Source organism: Pseudorca crassidens, chromosome 19, assembly GCF_039906515.1.
Source record: "Pseudorca crassidens isolate mPseCra1 chromosome 19, mPseCra1.hap1, whole genome shotgun sequence".
Lineage (NCBI taxonomy): Eukaryota > Metazoa > Chordata > Mammalia > Artiodactyla > Delphinidae > Pseudorca > Pseudorca crassidens.
Window position 1 is genome coordinate 50,784,094 of NC_090314.1, and position 19,831 is coordinate 50,803,924.

Here is a 19,831-nt window from a genome sequence, read left to right on the forward strand (position 1 = left end):
CAGTGGTTGAGAGTCCGCCTGCCGATGCAGGGGATACGGGTTCGTGCCCCGGTCCGGGAGGATCCCACGTGCCGCGGAGCGGCTGGGCCCGTGAGCCATGGCCGCTGAGCCTGTGCGTCCGGAGCCTGTGCTCCGCAACAGGAGAGGCCCGCGTACCGCAAAAAAAAAAAAAAAAGACTAAACCTTTGGAAACATTTGCTTAATGAACAGTTGCAGGACCATCACTAGATTGCAACAATACTGAGTTTCTTCGTCACTGAAAATTTCTCAACTGAGCAAAATGCTGTTTGGGCACAGCTTAGTTCCTGGTGGCAAAATTCGGTCAAAATAATAAAAACCCTAGGAGAGCAGCAGCAAGCACAGGGTTCCAGATGTCCCAATTTAAATGATTTATACTGTGCGGTAAGAAATATCTTTTAAAAATTCACACTGGTTCACACATTAGTGACTACCCTTATAATGTGAAACGCCCCTGCCCGGCCCCCAGGATTTTATAGCATGTGTTGCTAAACTTGACCAAAGCCTTGTTTTTAAAATACTAGCACTATATTTTAATAAATAACAGACATGCTTAAAATGAAGTGAACTGTCAAGAGATTTTTCTCTTTTAAACTTAAATTCGAAAATAAAAAACCGCTACCTGTCCGTGTAGTCCCTCCTCCTGGAGGAGCCTTGGCTGCCATGTCATCCCATCTCAGACTTGCCCACAGTAACCGCAACATAAGACTCACTCCAGCTAAGGACTTCACAGTCTGAAGTCTATACCTGAAAGAAAAACCCAAGAAAAACGATGTATGTATACACACACACACAAACACACACACACACACTCACACACACACTCTCTCTCTCTCTCTACTAAACTGAAGGATTGTTTTTTGTCCTCATTGTGACTTCAATATTTATCATATGGCTTTATAAGCACTTTGGTTATTATATGTTCCTTAATAAAAGAACTTTTTTGTTCCCAGGCATGACATGCATCTAACAATTCACAAAGGGGCTATAGTTACCTCAAATGCCATATAAATACGTAAAACAAAGCATATTTCATTGTAAGACTGATATGGCAACAATTTACAAAGATTTTATAAATTTAGCCTAATTCTAAAATATGTGTTAGAAAAATTATGAATGAGAGCATATATGGAGAAATAAATAATTGTGTGACAATATGATAAGTGATCTGAAGAAGAATAAAATCTTAACTGATTTTTGCTGAAACAAACTGAAAATGTTTCAATTTTCTCAAAAAGCAAAACAGAAAGACCTCACAAATCCAGTAAGACCTTTCCAGATGGACAGAAATTTTGTACTGAAATGGTGGTTCTGCAAAACACAAAGTACTGGATGATGAATGCTGCTAATACTAACGTTACTTTAACAACATTGGTGTAGTTTTAGAATCCTATGATACAATGAATAATAAAAAAGGACATTACTATGTTAGTTACTAGTCAGGAGACAAAGGAATCTTTGTGTTCAGGTTTTTTCTAAACACTGTAAACAAAGTTATTGAACATATTAGATATTCTTTTTAAAATAATATTAAAAACACATTTCAGAATGAATTTACAACTGCAATGAACATCATGTCTTAAAATGGAGTTAACCATAGAACATTATAAAGCAGCCCTAGGCTGTCAATTCTCTATTAGTGGTTTTGTATAATTAAATATTTTATTGACGTTTCCACATACTTAAATGAATATACTGATTGTACTGTAGGGAAAGCCTATGAAACGAAATAATTTCCTCCTCTAATAGAGGTATACAAGGTAAGTCTTAGACAATTTATATTTGAAAAGCAATGCTTTCTATTCTTAACGTTAAGTTAGAAAAGCAAACAACGTGAGAAAGAGAAAGCTCTAGCCAAAAAGTTGCTGCAACTTCTTAATTTCCCCTCTCCAGCTGTGACACCATTATTTTCTTTGTTGTGCTATCACCCTGTGAATCCTCTGACCTGGACAAAGGGTTCTTAAATTAGAGGGCAAATGTTAATCAGTGCAAGGATGTCCTTACAGGGGGAAAGTGTCTGTCACTTTCAGATCACACCCTAAAGAAATGCCTAGGGAACTTTGGACTCATGGGAGAAAACAAATGAATATTTATTTGGAAAGAGAGTTGTTTCTCATTCTCTCTCTTCTTCCTCCAATCACTCTCAACAAACAACAACTTGAAAGCTTCTCTATTTTACAATGGAAACAACACCAGGTGGGGAACACATCTCATGCATTAGAGCGTGTCCATTCATTTATTCATTCAAAAAATACTTGAGTTTCTTCTATGTGTTAAACTAAGTGAAAGGAGCTGGGGACACAGAAGTGAATTATAATGTCTTCCTGCATCCTCAGGAGCTGTAACAGAGGAAAGCACAAGGGAGTGGTACCTGATTGGGCCCAGGGATGGGGATGAGAGCTTTGCTGGAGCCTCAGAGGACAAGGGTGAGGGGGCGGCTGACCAAAGGCAAGGGGGCACACATGCGCTGAGGAGGAAGGTGTACAAAAGCACACACTTCTTCCTGAAAACCACATCCGGTGTACTCTGGCTGGAGGGAAGGGGTGTGAAGGTGCAGCGAGAGATGAAGCTGGCACGAGAGAAGAAGGCAGAAGCCAAAATGTGCTGCACCGAATGGAAGGATTAAAGAGTGTCAGCGGCCGTCTATACGGAGATCTCTGCAATGCAGCCAGTTCTGCATGGGTTATAAAGGGGAGTACTTCTCATAGACGTGGTGGACAGGTGACAAACGCTTTCCCCTTCCCAGCCCTGTGGTGGTTAACACATCCGCTTTAAATGCCTGCTCAGCTCAGTCAGAACATTCACAGGATAGATCTGCATTTTAGGAGGATCCTTCTGACAGCACCATGGAGAAAACTACTGGTTCAAAGTGATCATGAAACACAGAATCAGGGCCTGGGGAAAAGGGAGTAAGGGAATGGACAGTGTGGAGGGAAAAAGAGGCCCTAATGAGTCAATGAGACAAGTTTCACTTTTTCAATACTGCTCAGCCTTAATGTTAAATTTAATAAAGACCAAACATGCGCCTTTGGCATTCTTAGCACCTACTCTAAGCATCAGACATATTTTATTCAAGTGTGAGTAGAAAAATGCATTTCACATGCATGGTTTTTATAGCGATACCTTTTTTAAAAATGCATTCTAAAGTCAAGAATAATTTACATTTTTACCCATGCCTCCGTTAGATAGAAGGGATTATGTTTCTCTCAACCTCAGCAAATTAAGACGTTAGCATATATCTGAAGGCAGTATCTGTTTAAAACATACAGGAAGGTACTTCCTTCCATTAAAAAATGAGAAATTAACTAAACAGATAAAAACTGTGCCCCCAGTGCATATTAAAACATAACAATACAAGGTTTCTGAAACCCAGCCGTGCAGAAAAGGGCCCTGGGCAACACGTGAACAGAACTGGTTCAGAGAAAAGTGCTTCGCAGTCAAGCCTACCTTCCATTTACAGAATAGAAAAGAGCAGAAAGGTCGGCCTCCACAACTGCCAGGTCACTTTAATTAAAGTATTTGTACATAGTAACTTTTCCAGTGGGAAAGAAGTTACCTGCAGGACAGTCAAGGATACATTTTGGGACCGCTCTCAATGAAGAAAGCAGAAAAGTGCAGAGTAATCCTACAAATCCATGAACTGTAATGAAGAGTTCCTTGATTCCCTGCAGGATTCTGCAAATCCTTCATTGCAGGCCCTGCAGAGAAATTGTACTTTTCAGCTGTCTCTATTGAATGTGTAATGGAGTGATGATATTTTAATTCAAATCAAAAGATGAGTTATTAAAAACTTGGTCAAACCAACTATGACTGGTCATATTAATTAATTCCTTTATAGAGAGTACTCATTTACAGTCTTTTTTTTTTAATACTAGCTAATTGTAATATAAAGAAAACAAGAAAAGTATGATTTCAACTTAAAGGAACCATACTAAAGACACACAGAAATGAAGCCTAAAGTGAAAATGGAGTCTGCTCAGGAACCTGCTGACATCATGAACTTGAGGATCCTAGCGAAATCTCACTGCAAACAAGACCGTTCCTAGTTTCTGAGCATGTCCCACAGAACTCTTATGTTTTCAATGTTCATGTTCCATCCTTTTCAATTTTAAGGGTGAAAAGATAAAAAGACAAGGACATGGAAAAGCACAAAGCAAGGACAAATACGTGAAATGTGATATAGAAGATAAAGTACTGGACTGGGATTTAGGAAAACCAGGCACTATTCCTAACTCAGTCCCTCTGGGACCAGAGGCAAATTATTATGCATCTAAAAAAGATATGAATTTCTAAGATCCTTTCCCAATTTAAAACTACATGATCTTACAACTGCCAACTCTACGTACGTATAATTTATCCCCAAAGCTTAATGCCCAGAAACTTTTAAATTAAGACTATTTCTGGGTTTAAAGAAACTCCCTAAGACATCTCAGACTACCTTTTCTCACATAAATAACAGAGAACTCCAAAACAAATGCCTATCATGCAAACAAATTACATCAAGAAGATTTCCTACATTATGATGAACCTTGTGTGATTTACAGGCATGTTTCCTATGTCTTATGTTTTTATGAATTACCTAATAGAAATAAAATACAAACATTCCAGAAAGTTGGTGATTATCCAATTCTGTGATTATCTCACTCCCAAAGCAAACACATGGCAATAACTTGGGAGGTTAGACCAACAACTATGTTTGACACATTTCTTTTGTCTTGTGAAAAGTGAAGCTGAATTTCATTTTAAAGGATTCCCTTACATTTTCAGTCTTTACACATTTTTCCCTAAGTAAACTTTAGTACCCACCAGCTGGCCGAGTTAAAACCTCTCTGTATCTTATTTCCATTACTAACTTTGCCCATTAAATATATATTTCCCTGTCTTATTTGTGTTATCTCATAAATGAGATATTTTTATTAGATAATTCTTTAAAAACTTTCTCCCTCCCCCAAATGCATTTTAAAGTACATACCTCCAAGTGATACCAAAGGTTGGTCTAGGAGAAGGATATGGCCATATATCCAAGGCAGGTTTTGCATTATAATTAAAATAAGGGACTTCTCGGATTCCTCCTTTTCTGGCCAATTTTTTTAGGTCATCATTGGGCAAAACAAATATGCTCTTCTTGCTGCTCTTGGTGATGAACTTTCTGTACGATGGCAGAGCTGTACCTGAACGAGTCTTCTTGGGTCTTGAAAACTTCATGAGTTTCACTTTGTCTCTTGTGGAATATTCTTTGCTCACGGTCATAGATGTTACCAGAGTGCCTCCTGCGGTGGTCAGTGAGTCTGTCACTGTCGTGGTGACCACAGTTTTGCTCTGCTCCTTCACAGAGATTATGTCCACACTGCTGCCTGTGGAGGGCGTGGAAAGCTTTGTTACCGTTGTAGTGGTGGTTGTGACAGTGGACTTGGCACAATTTTCTGTGGAAGAGACCACAGTCTGCTTATCAACTTTTGCTACCTTAATTACGGTTTTTGATTCTGTGGCTACTGTGGACGTCATGGTGGTGACTTCTGTGATGACTGTTTTTCTTTCAGATTCTCCATTGACATTTTCATCTTTGTTGGTGGGCGGGCCATTTTCATCAATAAAATCATTACTGAAGTTAGAGTCCTCTCCAGAAGTAACAGGAGACGAAGTAACTTTCTTAACTTCGCAGGTTTCAATTTCCATGTCTTCTTCCTGATTGGCTGAACTGCTGCTTTCTGGACAAGATGGCAGAGGCGTGGTAGCTTGGGTACCCTCAGACTGTTTGGTTGATGGCAGGGTCTCTAGGCGATCTTGGTAGTTGCCTTCAGTATCCGAAGACCTCAGTAAACATGATTTTGTTTCCAAGTTGTTTTTTTCATTAAAATCTTCCATGATGACATCACCATTCATGAATGGCTTTACAGCAGATTCTTTAACAGTCAAAGACTTAATATCATTTTCAGGAATTATTTTATTTATATTATTAACCTTTGGTTCAATGTCACAACTTCCTACTTTACTCTCAGAAATGTCTTTCAAGCATTCACCTTTCAAATATACTTTAGGTTTATTATCTTTTCCATTTATTTGAAAGGTACTTGCTTTCTGTCCTTTCTTTTCAGACTCTCGGTTTTCATTATTCTTTTTGTCAGTGACACTTTTCAGATTGATTTGATCGATACATTTATTAAGTGGTCTCTCCTCTAATTTCTGATCTTGACTTGTTTTTTTACCATTTGCTTCATTTACCTTAGCCTGCAGCCTGTCGCCACAGTTTCCAGTGGTCTTATCTGAAACAAACTGATGTTTCAATGGTTCTAAGCCTTCACTACCTTGTTCTTGAGTTATTAACTGTTCAGAAATACTTTCATTGCTATTCTGAACAATCATATCTTCTTCACTGCTGTCTTGAATGGACATAGTATCAGAACTATTTTCCAAAGTGCTATTATATTCAGAATCACATCCCAATTTTCCTTCAAAGTCTATTGCTTTTGACAGAGATGGGATATCTCTATCATCAGTACTTTTAGGTACTGATGGAAGTAAAGGGCTCTGGGAAGGAGACACAATGGTGTCATTATCTTCCTGTATGAGTGGTTTTTTGTTCTTATAGATCAAAGTACCAATTTCACCTGCACTGGCTAGTTTAGCGTCATCAATGAGAAAATCACTTCCTTTTGTTTTAATCTTACTGGGCTCCTGGCCTTTACTGGCAGGGTCAGAGAGACTCTCATTTACGTCATTTCGAACAGAATTTTGTTTCTGACAGTTTGTCTCTGCGCTCTGAATGGAGGCATCATCTAGCATTTGATCTTTTGAATAAAGTTTGTTTGTTGTATGATCAGGATCACTGATTCCAAGAATTGAGGAATCATTTTGTGAACATCCCCGAATCAAGTCTTCAGATTTATCGTTACTTGCATTAGAGCTCTGTTCTTGTGTAAGCAAGTCACTTTGACACCCTTCTTTTACTTTTGTTATTACTGGTGATTCAGACAGACTTTTCGAAGAACTTGTGCAGGTCTTTCCTATACCCTTAATTCCACCCTCCAACTTCATTTTCTCGTGGCGTTGTTTTTCTTCCAGTGTAAACTGTTTAATTCTCCTTTCAAGAAGTCCATCTAGTTTGGATGATTTGATTTTCTTTTTATAACTAGTCCTTAGATGAAAACCCTCACTGACATTGACCACATCTACTTGAGAACTTTCCTGACAATTTATATGTGACTCTGTTTTCACATCATCATCTATTTCCATCGGTTCTTCCTTAAAGGATTTATCATTGTCAGAGTCTAAAACTTCTTTTACATCTGTGAAACAAAGACATTTATATAAATGTAATTTTTAGTCTGAAATGTGGAATTCATGATAATATTTTCACTTTAAAAAATACCAGTTTTTATGATTTTTACTCAAAACCTTAACTATAAATAGCTATATATTTAAAAGTTCCTGATATGATTAAAATAGGTCAATGGACAGGGCTAAACTTTATAAAAGGTTAAAAAACACATACATTCCAAATATTTAAATATTCTGATTCCTAGTATCTAAAAATGATGGAATGCCACAAGGAAAAATAACTTAGTATGTGATAGCTATTGCATATACCAGTACCTTCACATAAGATTTTGTACAGAGTATTTTATGGTTATTTTATGGTTATAAAACATATTAAGCCTCATGCATTATCTAACTTATCTAGTTTTTAAAAAAACAACTTTTCACAAAAGTCAATGTAAGTTCCTCAAAAGGCTGAACATACAGTTATCTCTTGATCCAGCAATTCCACCCCTATGTATTTACCCAAGAGAAATGAAAACATATGTCCATATAAAAACTTGTACATGAATGTTCATATTTCCATTATTCTTAATAGCCAAAGAGAAAAAACCCAAATGTCCACCATGAATGGATAAACATAACATGACGTATCCATACAGTAGAATATCATTTGTAAATAAAAAGGAATGAAGTATTGATACATGCTACAACATGGATGAAATCTGAAAACATGCTAAGTGAAAGAAGCCAGACACAAAGGACCACATACTACCTGATTCCATTTATATGGAATGTCCAAAACAGGCAAATCCATAGAGACAGAAAGTAGATTGGGATTTAGGGAGGACTGACTGCTAGTGGGTATGAGGTTTCTTTTTGGGTGATGAAAAATGTTCTAAAATTGAGTATGGTGATAGATGAACAACTCTGTGAATATAGTAAAAACTACTGAATTGTACACTGTAAGTGGGTGAGTTATATGGCATATGAATCATGTTTCAATAATGCTATTATCAAAGAGACATTGCAGTACCTTTCCTGCTGTGCGAACTAGATCCAGTGCTTTCTTATCACCCCCAGGCTGCCCTCCACACTTTTCTCTCCTTACCTTGGTCCTTCTTCTCAGTAACCTTTGAAATGTCCATTTCACTTTGGTCTGCTCCTTTTGTAGCATCTGAATCTTTTACCTCGCCTTTCTCAGAATCAGACTCTGTTTTTATTTTTTTTGGACTTCGTGGACTTTTTCTTCTATCTGATTCATCCATATTTTCATCCATATTATTTTTAGCTAAAAAAAACCCCAAGTATATAGTAATTACAAGTATGTCAAATATTAGCAATTTACTTTAATACACCTAGTTTAGTGGAAATTATCAAGTATATTCCAGCAATTTATACTTTTTTTAATTCAAAAAACCCAAAATACAAAAGTTGAAGCTATTACATTCTTTCTTATATGCTCAGCTGACCTAAACATAGAAGTAATGACTACAGTTTAGATGTACTTCAGAAGCCTTCACATATGAGACTATTTCAACCTGTTCGCTGACTTCAGAAAGTCTGCATCAGTGGTTTCTAACATACTTTGTATTACAGAACCATATTAGAATTGGATAAATGCTATGATCCCCTACCCAGAAAAAACGTACATACACAACAAGCTTTTGTAATAAATTTCAATGGCATTTGAAATTTGAATGCAGTTGAAGTTTATCTATAGATTCCAAGTTAAGAATACTTAAGTCTGTATCACAGAAAAGAGAAATAACCGAATGCAATGTGTAGCCTTGTTTGGGCCTGATTTACTACTGGTTTCTTCCCTGCTGCCAACTGGGAGGAAAAGACTCAAAAGATGCTCCAAGACCAACTTGGTACCTGCTAGATAAAGGCCCAGCATTTGGACAATAGAAAACCCCATGCTAAGGAAAGTGGACACAAAATAAATTTGCAAAAGCCTAAATATTTTGCATATTGATAATCTGGATTTTATTACATAGGTCAAACACAATTAAAGAAAAGCTCTCTATAATTCTTTCTAAGTGCTACACAGGTAACTGGAACAATGAAATAGTAATAAAAATTATAACAATCTTTTAGAATTTATTATAATGGACATTTAGCTTGAATATAATCAGATAGTGTAAATGAATACTGAATATTTCTATTTAGCAAATAGAAAGTTATTGAACATCTGCTATATGCAAGACACTCCTAGTCCCTAAAATATAAATTCCAGTGAGCTCTATAAAATACATGTTTTTTTTCTGTTAAAAGGTAATTCAGTGACAACTTTCCCACATTAACAGTTTCAAAAATCTACTGGTTCAGGTTTCATGAGAACCATTCACAAGGAAGCCAAATCAGTTAGCTAGGTGTGTACATAGCACTTATTTGGCACTACAGCATGGGCTTCACAGGAAAGACCATATCACACCATAAATTAGCAAATATGCTGCAAAGCGAACAGAACTGCTTTTGAAAATTGCTTAGATAACAAAGGAGAGACAACGTGGTAGAGTGCAAAAAGGGCAACGGAAGCGCCATCTGTGTGACCTTCAGTATGGCACTTAACACCTTCATGAAATAATTTATTTAACATGAGTTTCAAAATATTTACCTCCTAAAAGGGCAGTTCACCTCTAGAGTTCTGTGATTCTAAACACTAAAGTTGGGACTTCCCAGGTGGCGCAGTGGTTAAGAATCCGCCTGCCAATGCAGGGGACACAGGTTCGAGCCCTGGTCCGGGAAGATCCCACATGCCACGGAGCAACTACGCCCATGCACCACAACTACTGAGGTTGTGCTCTAGAGCCCACAAGCCACAACTACTGAGCCTGCGAGCCGCAACTACTGAAGCCTGCGCACCTAGAGCCCGTGCTCCACAACAAGAGAAGCCACCACAATGAGAAGCCCACGCACCGCAACAAAGAGTAGCCCCCACTCGCCACAACTAGAGAAAGCTCAGGCGCAGCAACGAAGACCAAACGCAGCCAAAAAATAAATAAATAAAGCCATTAGCCAGTAGCATAAACTGAGTTACTATCTCCTTTATGTGATAGTGTTATGGAAGCCTCTATCGCTTTCTTTCTGGTTTTGTTAAACGTTACAATGCCGAGGTCACCAGACTGTGTTTCCTCAAGAAGTCAGGCAGTACTGAATTTAAGATTTTAGAAAAACAGTTAGGTAGCTGAGGCCTTCTTTCTTTTAACAAGTTTTATTCTATCATCTTTTTAAGCTAAAATCCTAGATACCAAAATCCCATGAATAAAGGTAATTTTAAAAACTTTAGAGTTTATAATTATTAAACTACATTAGTAATTTTTCACATTCTAGTAAGAATTGCAGAAAAACACTTTCATCCAAAATATAGTCAATATACTACAAATTTTTAAGAATACAAATCAGAAACAATTATGCAGGAAAAACAGCTTAAGTTACTTACTTTCTTCTAATGACTTTCTGTAATTCACATTAGTATTGCCTGGCAATTTAGGAACAAACCTATAAACATGAGTTTTACTAATCCAGCTCCAACCACCATATCCTGTTACTCTGTATTCCTCTCCTTTTTGTTTCCAAACCTGGTGTAAGTGAAAACATGCTGATTAAACAAGGATGAGAATGTTTTATAAAGCACATGTGGTTTTACACATTTTTACTAAATAAAATCAATGGTCAGGCAAATTAATCTACCAGTCCATTTTATTTTCACTGAGAATCAAAGATTTATGAAGAAACTTAATATTCCTTTCTAATATGAAAAATATAGAACAATTTTACATTTATAACAATTTCTACAAATTGGTCTAATGACTCACCTATAGTCTACTAACAAAAACCTATGCTTATAAAATTGCCAGAAAGAATTACTTCATTCCAACTACGTTAATTGAAAGTGTGTCAAAAGTAAAAATAAATTACTAAGTATTCAAAACTGCAGAATCAAAGTCTCAGAAATGGCTAACACAATTTAAAAGATCATACCAAAATTACCTGATGTTTAACTGGAAACGTATATTTTACCCATGTAGCTTGTTGCATTGTTTCTTCCTCTTCTTGTTTTTTCTCTTTTTTTTTGACTTTCTCCTTTTCTTCTCTTTCAATTGATGTCATTCTATGTAACCTAAGAATATATGGATAGAAAGACAGAATTACACTCAACTATAAAATATAAACAAAAAAGATAAAAATATAGTACTGAAAATTAGGAAGACAAAAACAAAGAATGGTTAGCTATAATCCCACAGCCCAGAAAACCCAGACTCATAAAAATAAGTAGATGTACAATTCTCTAATAGGAAAAAAATCAAATAGTACAAAAAGGAAAAAAATAGAACATGCTATCCTTCTCATATGCCTCTCCATAAGAAATATACTCACTTATGACTTATTTATGCATACATCAACACTGTAATATAATATCCTTTTTGTGTAATTATAAATACAATTACACAGTCTTTAATCAATGAAAAACTACACTAGATCTTTCCATACCAGAAGATACATATCTTCTTTCCTTCCCCCAAAAAGACCAACAAATCCCAAAACTCTTATTTTATCAACCAATATTCCTATTTCTACTAGTACTTGGGATTTTTAAGTCTTCAGAGGGTCCACTAACATAGAACTCAGGTTTCCTACAACCAAAGAGAAAGGGACCCACAGGGCTTCTGCTTCTGGATGACAGGAAGGGTTGGGCAGGAAGGACCACATGGACTGGGCATTAATCATTAGGCCTAGGGCACAGACCACACTCTTTTTCCAGGTAAGAAAATAGATATCACTGCACCTACCAGTAAGGAGATGGGCAGGTCTGTGGTGAGGTTCTACTTTAAGGTGATCAGATTTTCATGAATGGGAATATTTCCCATAATGAAGAACATTAACCAAAATCTACAAAGAAAGGAGCTCCGGTCTCTAAGAGCCCTAGTGGCAGAAGAATTGCTTTTATCATACCCTACCCAGATGTAGCCAATTTCAAATGCACAGCTATGTGAAAAGAATAAAGAGATCTTTTGTTAACCTGGGGGAGCAGAAGAAAGATGTGAGAGGGGATTTAATTCTTTTCACCTCTGTCCCTCCACCAAAAACTTCCTATTTATCTATCTCCACTTTGAATAAAGTTTTGTGTCCTTGTGATTACAGCACCCTAGAATCTAGTGTCCCCCAGGCCAAGAGCTCATGCTTGTTAACTGCACACAACTAGTATAGCAAAGATTCATCTCTCACTACTGATGGGAGAGGAAAGGGAGTGGATTCTCACTGGGGACTAATTTAGTCTCAGATACCATAGTTTGCAACCAGGGAGTGGGCAAAACTCTGGAGGCACAACATAGTGGATGACCTGCCAGCCTCAGCTCTCCAGAGTGAAGAAGTAGTGACTGAGCTACGACCAAGGAGTATTTCTCAACAGGGTTTCTGTGGGTTCAGCTTTAAACACCTATAAAAGGCCAGGTCTGGCACAGCAACTGAGCCATCTTCGCAGATGGTGGCCAGGAATGGAGCACTGTCTGGGGAGAACACCAGTACAGTGACACTCTGGGAACGCACGGTTAAGCTGGGCACTCAGCTTGTGCTCTTGGTGTTCACATGGGGAACAGGTCCATCTTCATCATCAAAGACAGGCTTCATCTTGCTGACGCCAGGCCAGTGAGGTAGTATTGTAGCTAAACTGTGATGTCCGCTCCCCCAGAATAGATTCTACAGTTCTCACTATCTCCAACACAATCCTTATGGGAAAAGGCAGCAGGAAAGGTGAGCTCTGCAGGGGTTCAATTCCACTTAGTTGGGCAGAAATCTTGGCTACTGCTGGCAGCCTGACGCTGGTACTACGAGCCTCCAGACACCACTCTGTACTGGCGGGTGCACTGGGGGCAGGGGCTCCCTCCACACATCCTCGGTTCAGAGAGCCGGGCCAGGAGTGTGGACTGAGCCTCAACTCCGTTCCCCACCTCCACAGGGTTTTGTTGTGTTTCTCTTCCTATTACAAACAAAGCTACAGGAAACCATGTTTTACGTGTTTCTTAGCAAACTTGAGGAATATCCCTTTATGTTTCCCACTGGTAGAATGGCTGAGTCCAAAGAGTATTATATTTAAAGTGCTGACAGATGGTGCCCAATTGCTCTTCAGATTTGTACGCTCCACACTGCCATCAATTATAAAGCAACCCTGCTTTCCCGCACCTTCACTCAAGTTGGTACCAAACTTCTCAATTACTAGCCCAATTGAGAGAGAAGAAATACTATCCCACTGTTTTTATTTACATTTCTTTAATTATGAGAGAAGTAACCACTTTTTTATGTCTACTGGCCTTTTATATTTATTTTTCTGCCAAATGCCTGTTCAAATCCTGTGTCTTATCTGTAATGGGCTTTTCATTTATAAAAGGTCTTTTTCATTTATAAAAGGAAAGTTTCCATTTGTGGTGCACATATTTTTCCTCAGTGTGTCATCTGTCTTTTGGATTTGATTATAATATTTTTCCACTCAGAACTTTAAATACATATATCCACTTTTTCATCTATGGCATCTGGGTTTTATAGCTGTTTGAAAAGAAAGTACCACAACAGAAACATAAATTAATCCACGCGCTCTTAAGTTTTTTGTTATAGTTTTTAACAATATATTGGGTATTTTTCAATCCTCATTTGTCTGAATGTTTTTGCTGAGGCAGGAATCTGGGTGATATTTTCCCCAAACACGCCCTCTTCTCCTTCTCTGACAGGCAAAGCTATCACAGTGGATTCCCACATGTGTTTAGGTCTATTTCTGGATTCTCTGTTTGATTCCACTGCTCTACTTCTTCTGTAGTACAAATTATTCTGATTATCATAGCTTCAAGATACATTCTAAATATCTATTCTCTTTTTTTGAAATACCTACTTCCCTTTTCTTACACATTTTCTAGAGGAAATATCTGTATCATTTTGGTCATGCCTCCCTCTCCCTCCAGGAAGAAAACTCCTATTCACAATGCAAATGAATATTAAATTTGATAGATTAAGTCAATATAATTAATATACTGCATGGCATCTTTAGAAAAATGCAACATACATATGTAAGCATATGATGTATCTTTTCATTTACTCAAAGTATCCTTTGTATCTTTTTTTTTTTTTGGCCCCTGCACGGCAAGTGGATCCTAGTTCCTCAACCAGGGATTGAACCTGCAGTGGAAGTGCAAAGTCCTAACTACTGGACTGCCAAGGAAGTCCCAAAGTATCCTTTATATCCTTAGTAAAGTTTTAACGATTTCTTTACATGCTCCTAAATATTTATTAAATATATTCCTGGTTTGAGGTGTTTTGTCGTTGCTGGATGTTTTCTTCATTGTAATTTGTAGAAATATGTAAACTGTAACCAAGTTAAGAAACAGAACCTTATCAATAACCACTACATCCAAAACTAGTGTGTCCCACCCCCAGGCAGCCACTATCCTGACTTTTGTGTTATCATTTCCCTTGCTTTTCTTTATAGTTTTACCACCACCTATGTGTGTATCCCAAACAATATAAAGTTTGGCTTTTGAAAACTCAGCAAGAAGAAAACTAGCTGCATGAGCAAGAACAATATTGTCACTATTAAAAGAAGGTTCCCAGGAAAAAATGAATTTGTCTCCAGGTCACCTTTCACAAGTTAAGAGCCTCTTGTGGTGCAATCAGAGGGCACAGTCATAAGCAACGCCTAGAAGACAGTGCGCTCACCACACTCAGGGTACCTGGCAGGACCATGTGTAAACAGGTGCACTGCAGAGACAGAATCATGCATTGCTCTGCTCTTCCTGCTTTTGTGCCTTTTGAGGATTCTATGGCGTGACGGGTGAAAATTCTCAGTTCTCCCCCACTGACTTGGGATTTGGCTTTCCTGGGTAGGGTACCACTCATCCTCTGGCAATACTGCTTGCAGTTTTACTGGTGCTGTCTTCTCCGTTGTTCCCCTTGTCCCTTGTGGGTTTATGCTTTGAAAAAATCCCTTTGCCATAGTTTTGGTGGAGTTCAGTGGGGAGCAAAATTAGATGTGCTCATTCAATTTGTTATTTTAACTCAGAACTCCCGCTTTTCTTCATGGTTACTATCTGCATATATAAAACCGACTGTTCAGTATGGGGGTCACCTTAATTAATTTTCATATTGTTTTATAGTTTTTCAGTCAATTAAGTATATAATGAGATCAACTATATATAATTGTCCCTACATTTACCTATTTATGTTTTATTTCTCTCAGTAAATTGCATTAATACTTTAAAGAAAAGTTAAAAGATAACAGCAACAGTGGGGATCTCTGTTTTGTTCCACCTAAATGTTAATGGGAATACTTCAAGGGTTTCATCAAAAAACATGACGGTTTGGTCTGAAATACATTTTTACGAAAAAGGGGAGGGGGCATTCATCTATTTCTACTTACCCAAGTTTTTTTATAAACCAAGAATTAATAATGAACTTATATCTTCTTAATAAACAAATACCTTCTTGACATCTAATGAGAAAATCAAAGTTTTCTTTCTTTGACTTCTTAAAATAGCAAGGTATTAATAATCTCCTAAGAACAGACAAATCTTCCATACCTAGAGGAAGTCAAATTAGTCATGATTTATTATTCTTTTAATTTACTCTTGACTATATTTGCTAATGCTCTAAGATTTCTTGCATACACTTCTATTTGCTATTAATTATTAATCAATGGTAAATATTAATAAATGAGACAGGGCCATGATTTTCTATTTATCTATTTAACAAGTTTTAGAACAGTTTTGTACTAACAGAAATAATACTGAACCGGATTTCCTTCTTTTTCTATTTTATGGAACAGTTTAAACAGAATTACCCGTTTCCTAAAATCTGAAGAACTTCCTTATGAAATCATCTGGTCCTGCCCATCTCCTTACTGATAGGTGCAGTGATATCCTTCAAACTGAACCAGAAATCCTTTTCTTGCCCAAGAGTGTGGCCTCTGCCCTACTATCCAATGATTCAGATCAGTGGGACTCTTCCTCCCCAACCCTTCCCCCACCCAAAAGGAGGAGTCCAGTGGGGCACTTTCTCTATGGATGTAGGAAGCCTGAATGCTATGTTAGTGGACTCTGTGAAGGTCTGAAATCCAAAGTATCAGTGAGAGAGATTCAGAAATATTGTTTGTTACGACCCCTTTTTCATTCTTGATATTGGTTATTTGTTCTTTATCCGCCCCCCCGCCGCCCCGTTCCTGATAATCTCATCAGAGGTTTGTAAATATAATAGTATCTAAGGTACACATCTGCTTCCTATTTCATCAAATATTGACATATTTCCCATCTTTGGTTTGACTCATTGAGACGCATGCCTAGCTAGTTAATTTGCAGTTTTTCTTGTTTAGTGTAAGCATTGAAGGCTACCCATTTCCCCTAGGTACTCTTTAGCTGTTTACCACAAATTTCAGTTTATGTTGTATTCTCATGAACATTCAATTCATAATGTTTTCTAGTTTCCATTATGATTTTTTTACCATTTGTTATTTATTTAGAAGCATATTTCTTAAGTGTCAAGCATATAGGCCTTACACTTCTTTAAACTTTTACCACAAATGTCTACATCCCTAAACAATACAGCATTATATTAGCACACATTCTTTTAACCTTTACATAAATAGAATCACACTACATATATTTTCAGACGAAGAATTGTTTCACTCTGCTGTACTTTTTTTTTTTTTTTTTTTTTTTTTTTTTTTTGCCGTACACGGGCCTCTCACTGCTGTGGCCTCTCCCGTTGCAGAGCACAGGCTCTGGGCGCACAGGCTCAGTGGCCATGGCTCACAGGCCTAGCCACTCCGCGGCATGTGGGATCTTCCCAGACCGGGGCACGAACCCATGTCCCATGCATCGGCAGGCAGACTTTCAACCACTGTGCCACCAGGGAAGCCCCTATTTTTAGTTTTTTAAGGAACCTCCATACTGTTCTCCACAGTGGCTGTATCAATTTACATTCCCACCAACAGTGCAAAAGGGTTCCCTTTTCTCCACACGCTCTCCAGCATTTATTGGCTGTAGATTTTTCTTTTTACATCTTTATTGGAGTATAATTGCTTTCCAATGGTGTGTTAGTTTCTGCTTTATAACAAAGTGAATCAGTTATACATATACATATATTCCCATATCTCTTCCCTCTTGCGTCTCCCTCTCTCCCAACCTCCCTATCCCACCCCTCCAGGCGGGCACAAAAGCACTGAGCTGATCTCCTTGTGCTATGCGGCTGCTTCCCACTAGCTATCTATTTTACGTTTGGTAGTGTATATATGTCCATGCCTCTCTCTCGCTTTGTCACAGCTTACCCTTCCACCTCCCCATATCCTCAAGTCCATTCTCTAGTAGGTCTGTGTCTTTATTCCTGTCTCACCCTTAGGTTCTTCATGACATTTTTTTTTCTTAAATTCCATATATATGTGTTAGCATACGGTATTTGTCTCTCTCTTTCTGACTTACTTCACTCTGTATGACAGACTCTAGGTCTATCCACCTCATTACAAATAGCTCAATTTCGTTTCTTTTTATGGCTGAGTAATATTCCATTGTAGATATGTGCCACATCTTCTTTATCCATTCATCCGATGATGGACACTTAGGTTGTTTCCATCTCTGGGCTATTGTAAATAGAGCTGCAATGAACATTTTGGTACATGACTCTTTTTGAATTATGGTTTTCTCAGGGTATATGCCCAGTAGTGGGATTGCTGGGTCATATGGTAGTTCTATTTGTAGTTTTTTAAGGAACCTCCATACTGTTCTCCACAGTGGCTGTACCAATTCACATTCCGACCAGCAGTGCAAGAGCGTTCCCTTTTCTCCACACCCTCTCCAGCATTTAATTGTTTCTAGATTTTTTGATGATGGCCATTCTGACCGGTGTGAGGTGATACCTCATTGTAGTTTTGATTTGCATTTCTCTAATGATTAGTGATGTTGAGCATCCTTTCACGTGTTTGTTGGCCATCTGTATATCTTCTTTGGAGAAATGTCTATTTAGGTCTTCTGCCCATTTTTGTATTGGGTTGTTTAATTTTTTGATATTGAGCTGCATGAGCTGCTTGTATATTTTGGAGATTAATACTTTGTCAGTTGCTTCGTTTGCAACTATTTCTCCCATTCTGAGGGTTGTCTTTTCATCTTGTTTATGGTTTCCTTTGCTGTGCCAAAGCTTTTAAGTTTCATTAGGTCCCATTTGCTTACTTTTGTTTTTATTTCCATTTCTCTAGGAGGTGGGTCAAAAAGGATCTTGCTGTGATTTATGTCATAGAGTGTTTTGCCCATGTTTTCCTCTAAGAGTTTTACAGTGTCTGGCCTTACATTTAGGTCTTTAATCCATTTTGAGTTTATTTTTGTGTATGGTGTTCTAATTTCATTCTTTTACATGTAGCTGTCCAGCTTTCCCAGCACCACTTATTGAAGAGGTTTTCTTTTCTCCACTGTACATTCTTGTCTCCTTTAGCAAAGATAAGGTGACCATAAGTGCATGGGTTTATCTCTGGGCTTTCTATCCTGTTCCATTGATCTATATTTCTGTTTTTGTGCCAGTACCATACTGTCTTGATTACTGTAGCTTTGTAGTATAGTCTGAAGACAGGGAGCCTGACTCCTTCAGCTCCGTTTTTCTTTCTCAAGACTGCTTTGACTATTTGGGGTCTTTTGTGTTTCCATACAAATTGTGAAATTTTTTGTTCTAGTTCTGTGAAAAATGCCATTGGCAGTTTGATAGAGATTGCACTGAATCTGTAGATTGCTTTGGGTAGTATAGTCATTTTCACACTGTTGATTCTTCCAATCCAAGAACATGGTATATCTCTCCATCTGTTTGTATCATCTTTAATTTCTTTCATCAGTGTCTTATAGTTTTCTGCATACAGGTCTTTTGTCTCCTTAGGTAGGTTTATTCCTAGATGTTTTATTCTTCTTGTTGCAATGGTAAATGGGAGTGTTTCCTTAATTTCTCTTTCAGATTTTTCATCATTAGTGTATAGGAACGCAAGAGATTTCTGTGCATTAATATTGTATCCTGCTACTTTACCCAATTCATTGATTAGCTCTAGTAGTTTTCTGGTAATATCTTCAGGATTCTCTATGTATAGTATCATGTCATCTGCAAACAGTGACAGTTTTACTTCTTCTTTTCCAATTTGGATTCCTTTTAATTCTTTTTCTTCTCTGATTGCTGTGGCTAAAGCTTCCAAAACTATGTTGAGTCATAGTGGTGAGAGTGGGCAACCTTATCTTGTTCCTGAACTTAGCAGAAATGGTTTCAGTTTTTCATCATTGAAAACGATGTTGGCCCAACCCCTAGTTTTAATGTGCTTTTTCCCCAACTTACTAGGGAGGTTAAGCATCTTTTCACGTTTCTTGGCTATTTGTGTCTCCTCTTCCCTAAATTATGTTTGTACCTCTGGCCTTTTTTTCTACTAAATAGTTTGATTTTTTTTCTTACTGAACTGTAGAAGTTCTTGAATATACTGTGTATACTAATCCTTTTTTGATTATAGTATAATAAAACAATAAAAACACCTTCAACCAGTCTAGGATTCAGTCTT

At 37.6% G+C, this 19,831-nt stretch overlaps 1 protein-coding gene across 12 annotated transcripts in view; it reads right to left on the reverse strand.

Moving 5' to 3' along the window:
- The window catches only part of BPTF (bromodomain PHD finger transcription factor), a 139,619-nt gene that overhangs the window by 48,538 nt on the left and 71,250 nt on the right, over positions 1-19,831 (reverse strand). For all 12 annotated transcript variants that reach the window (XM_067715247.1, XM_067715245.1, XM_067715246.1 and 9 more), the window contains 5 exons: positions 11,272-11,401; positions 10,721-10,859; positions 8,387-8,566; positions 4,991-7,304; positions 641-765 (listed from right to left, as the gene is read on the reverse strand). In XM_067715247.1, coding sequence (XP_067571348.1) covers positions 641-765; positions 4,991-7,304; positions 8,387-8,566; positions 10,721-10,859; positions 11,272-11,401 — 2,888 coding nt within the window. The remainder of the gene's footprint in view (positions 1-640; positions 766-4,990; positions 7,305-8,386; positions 8,567-10,720; positions 10,860-11,271; positions 11,402-19,831) is intronic.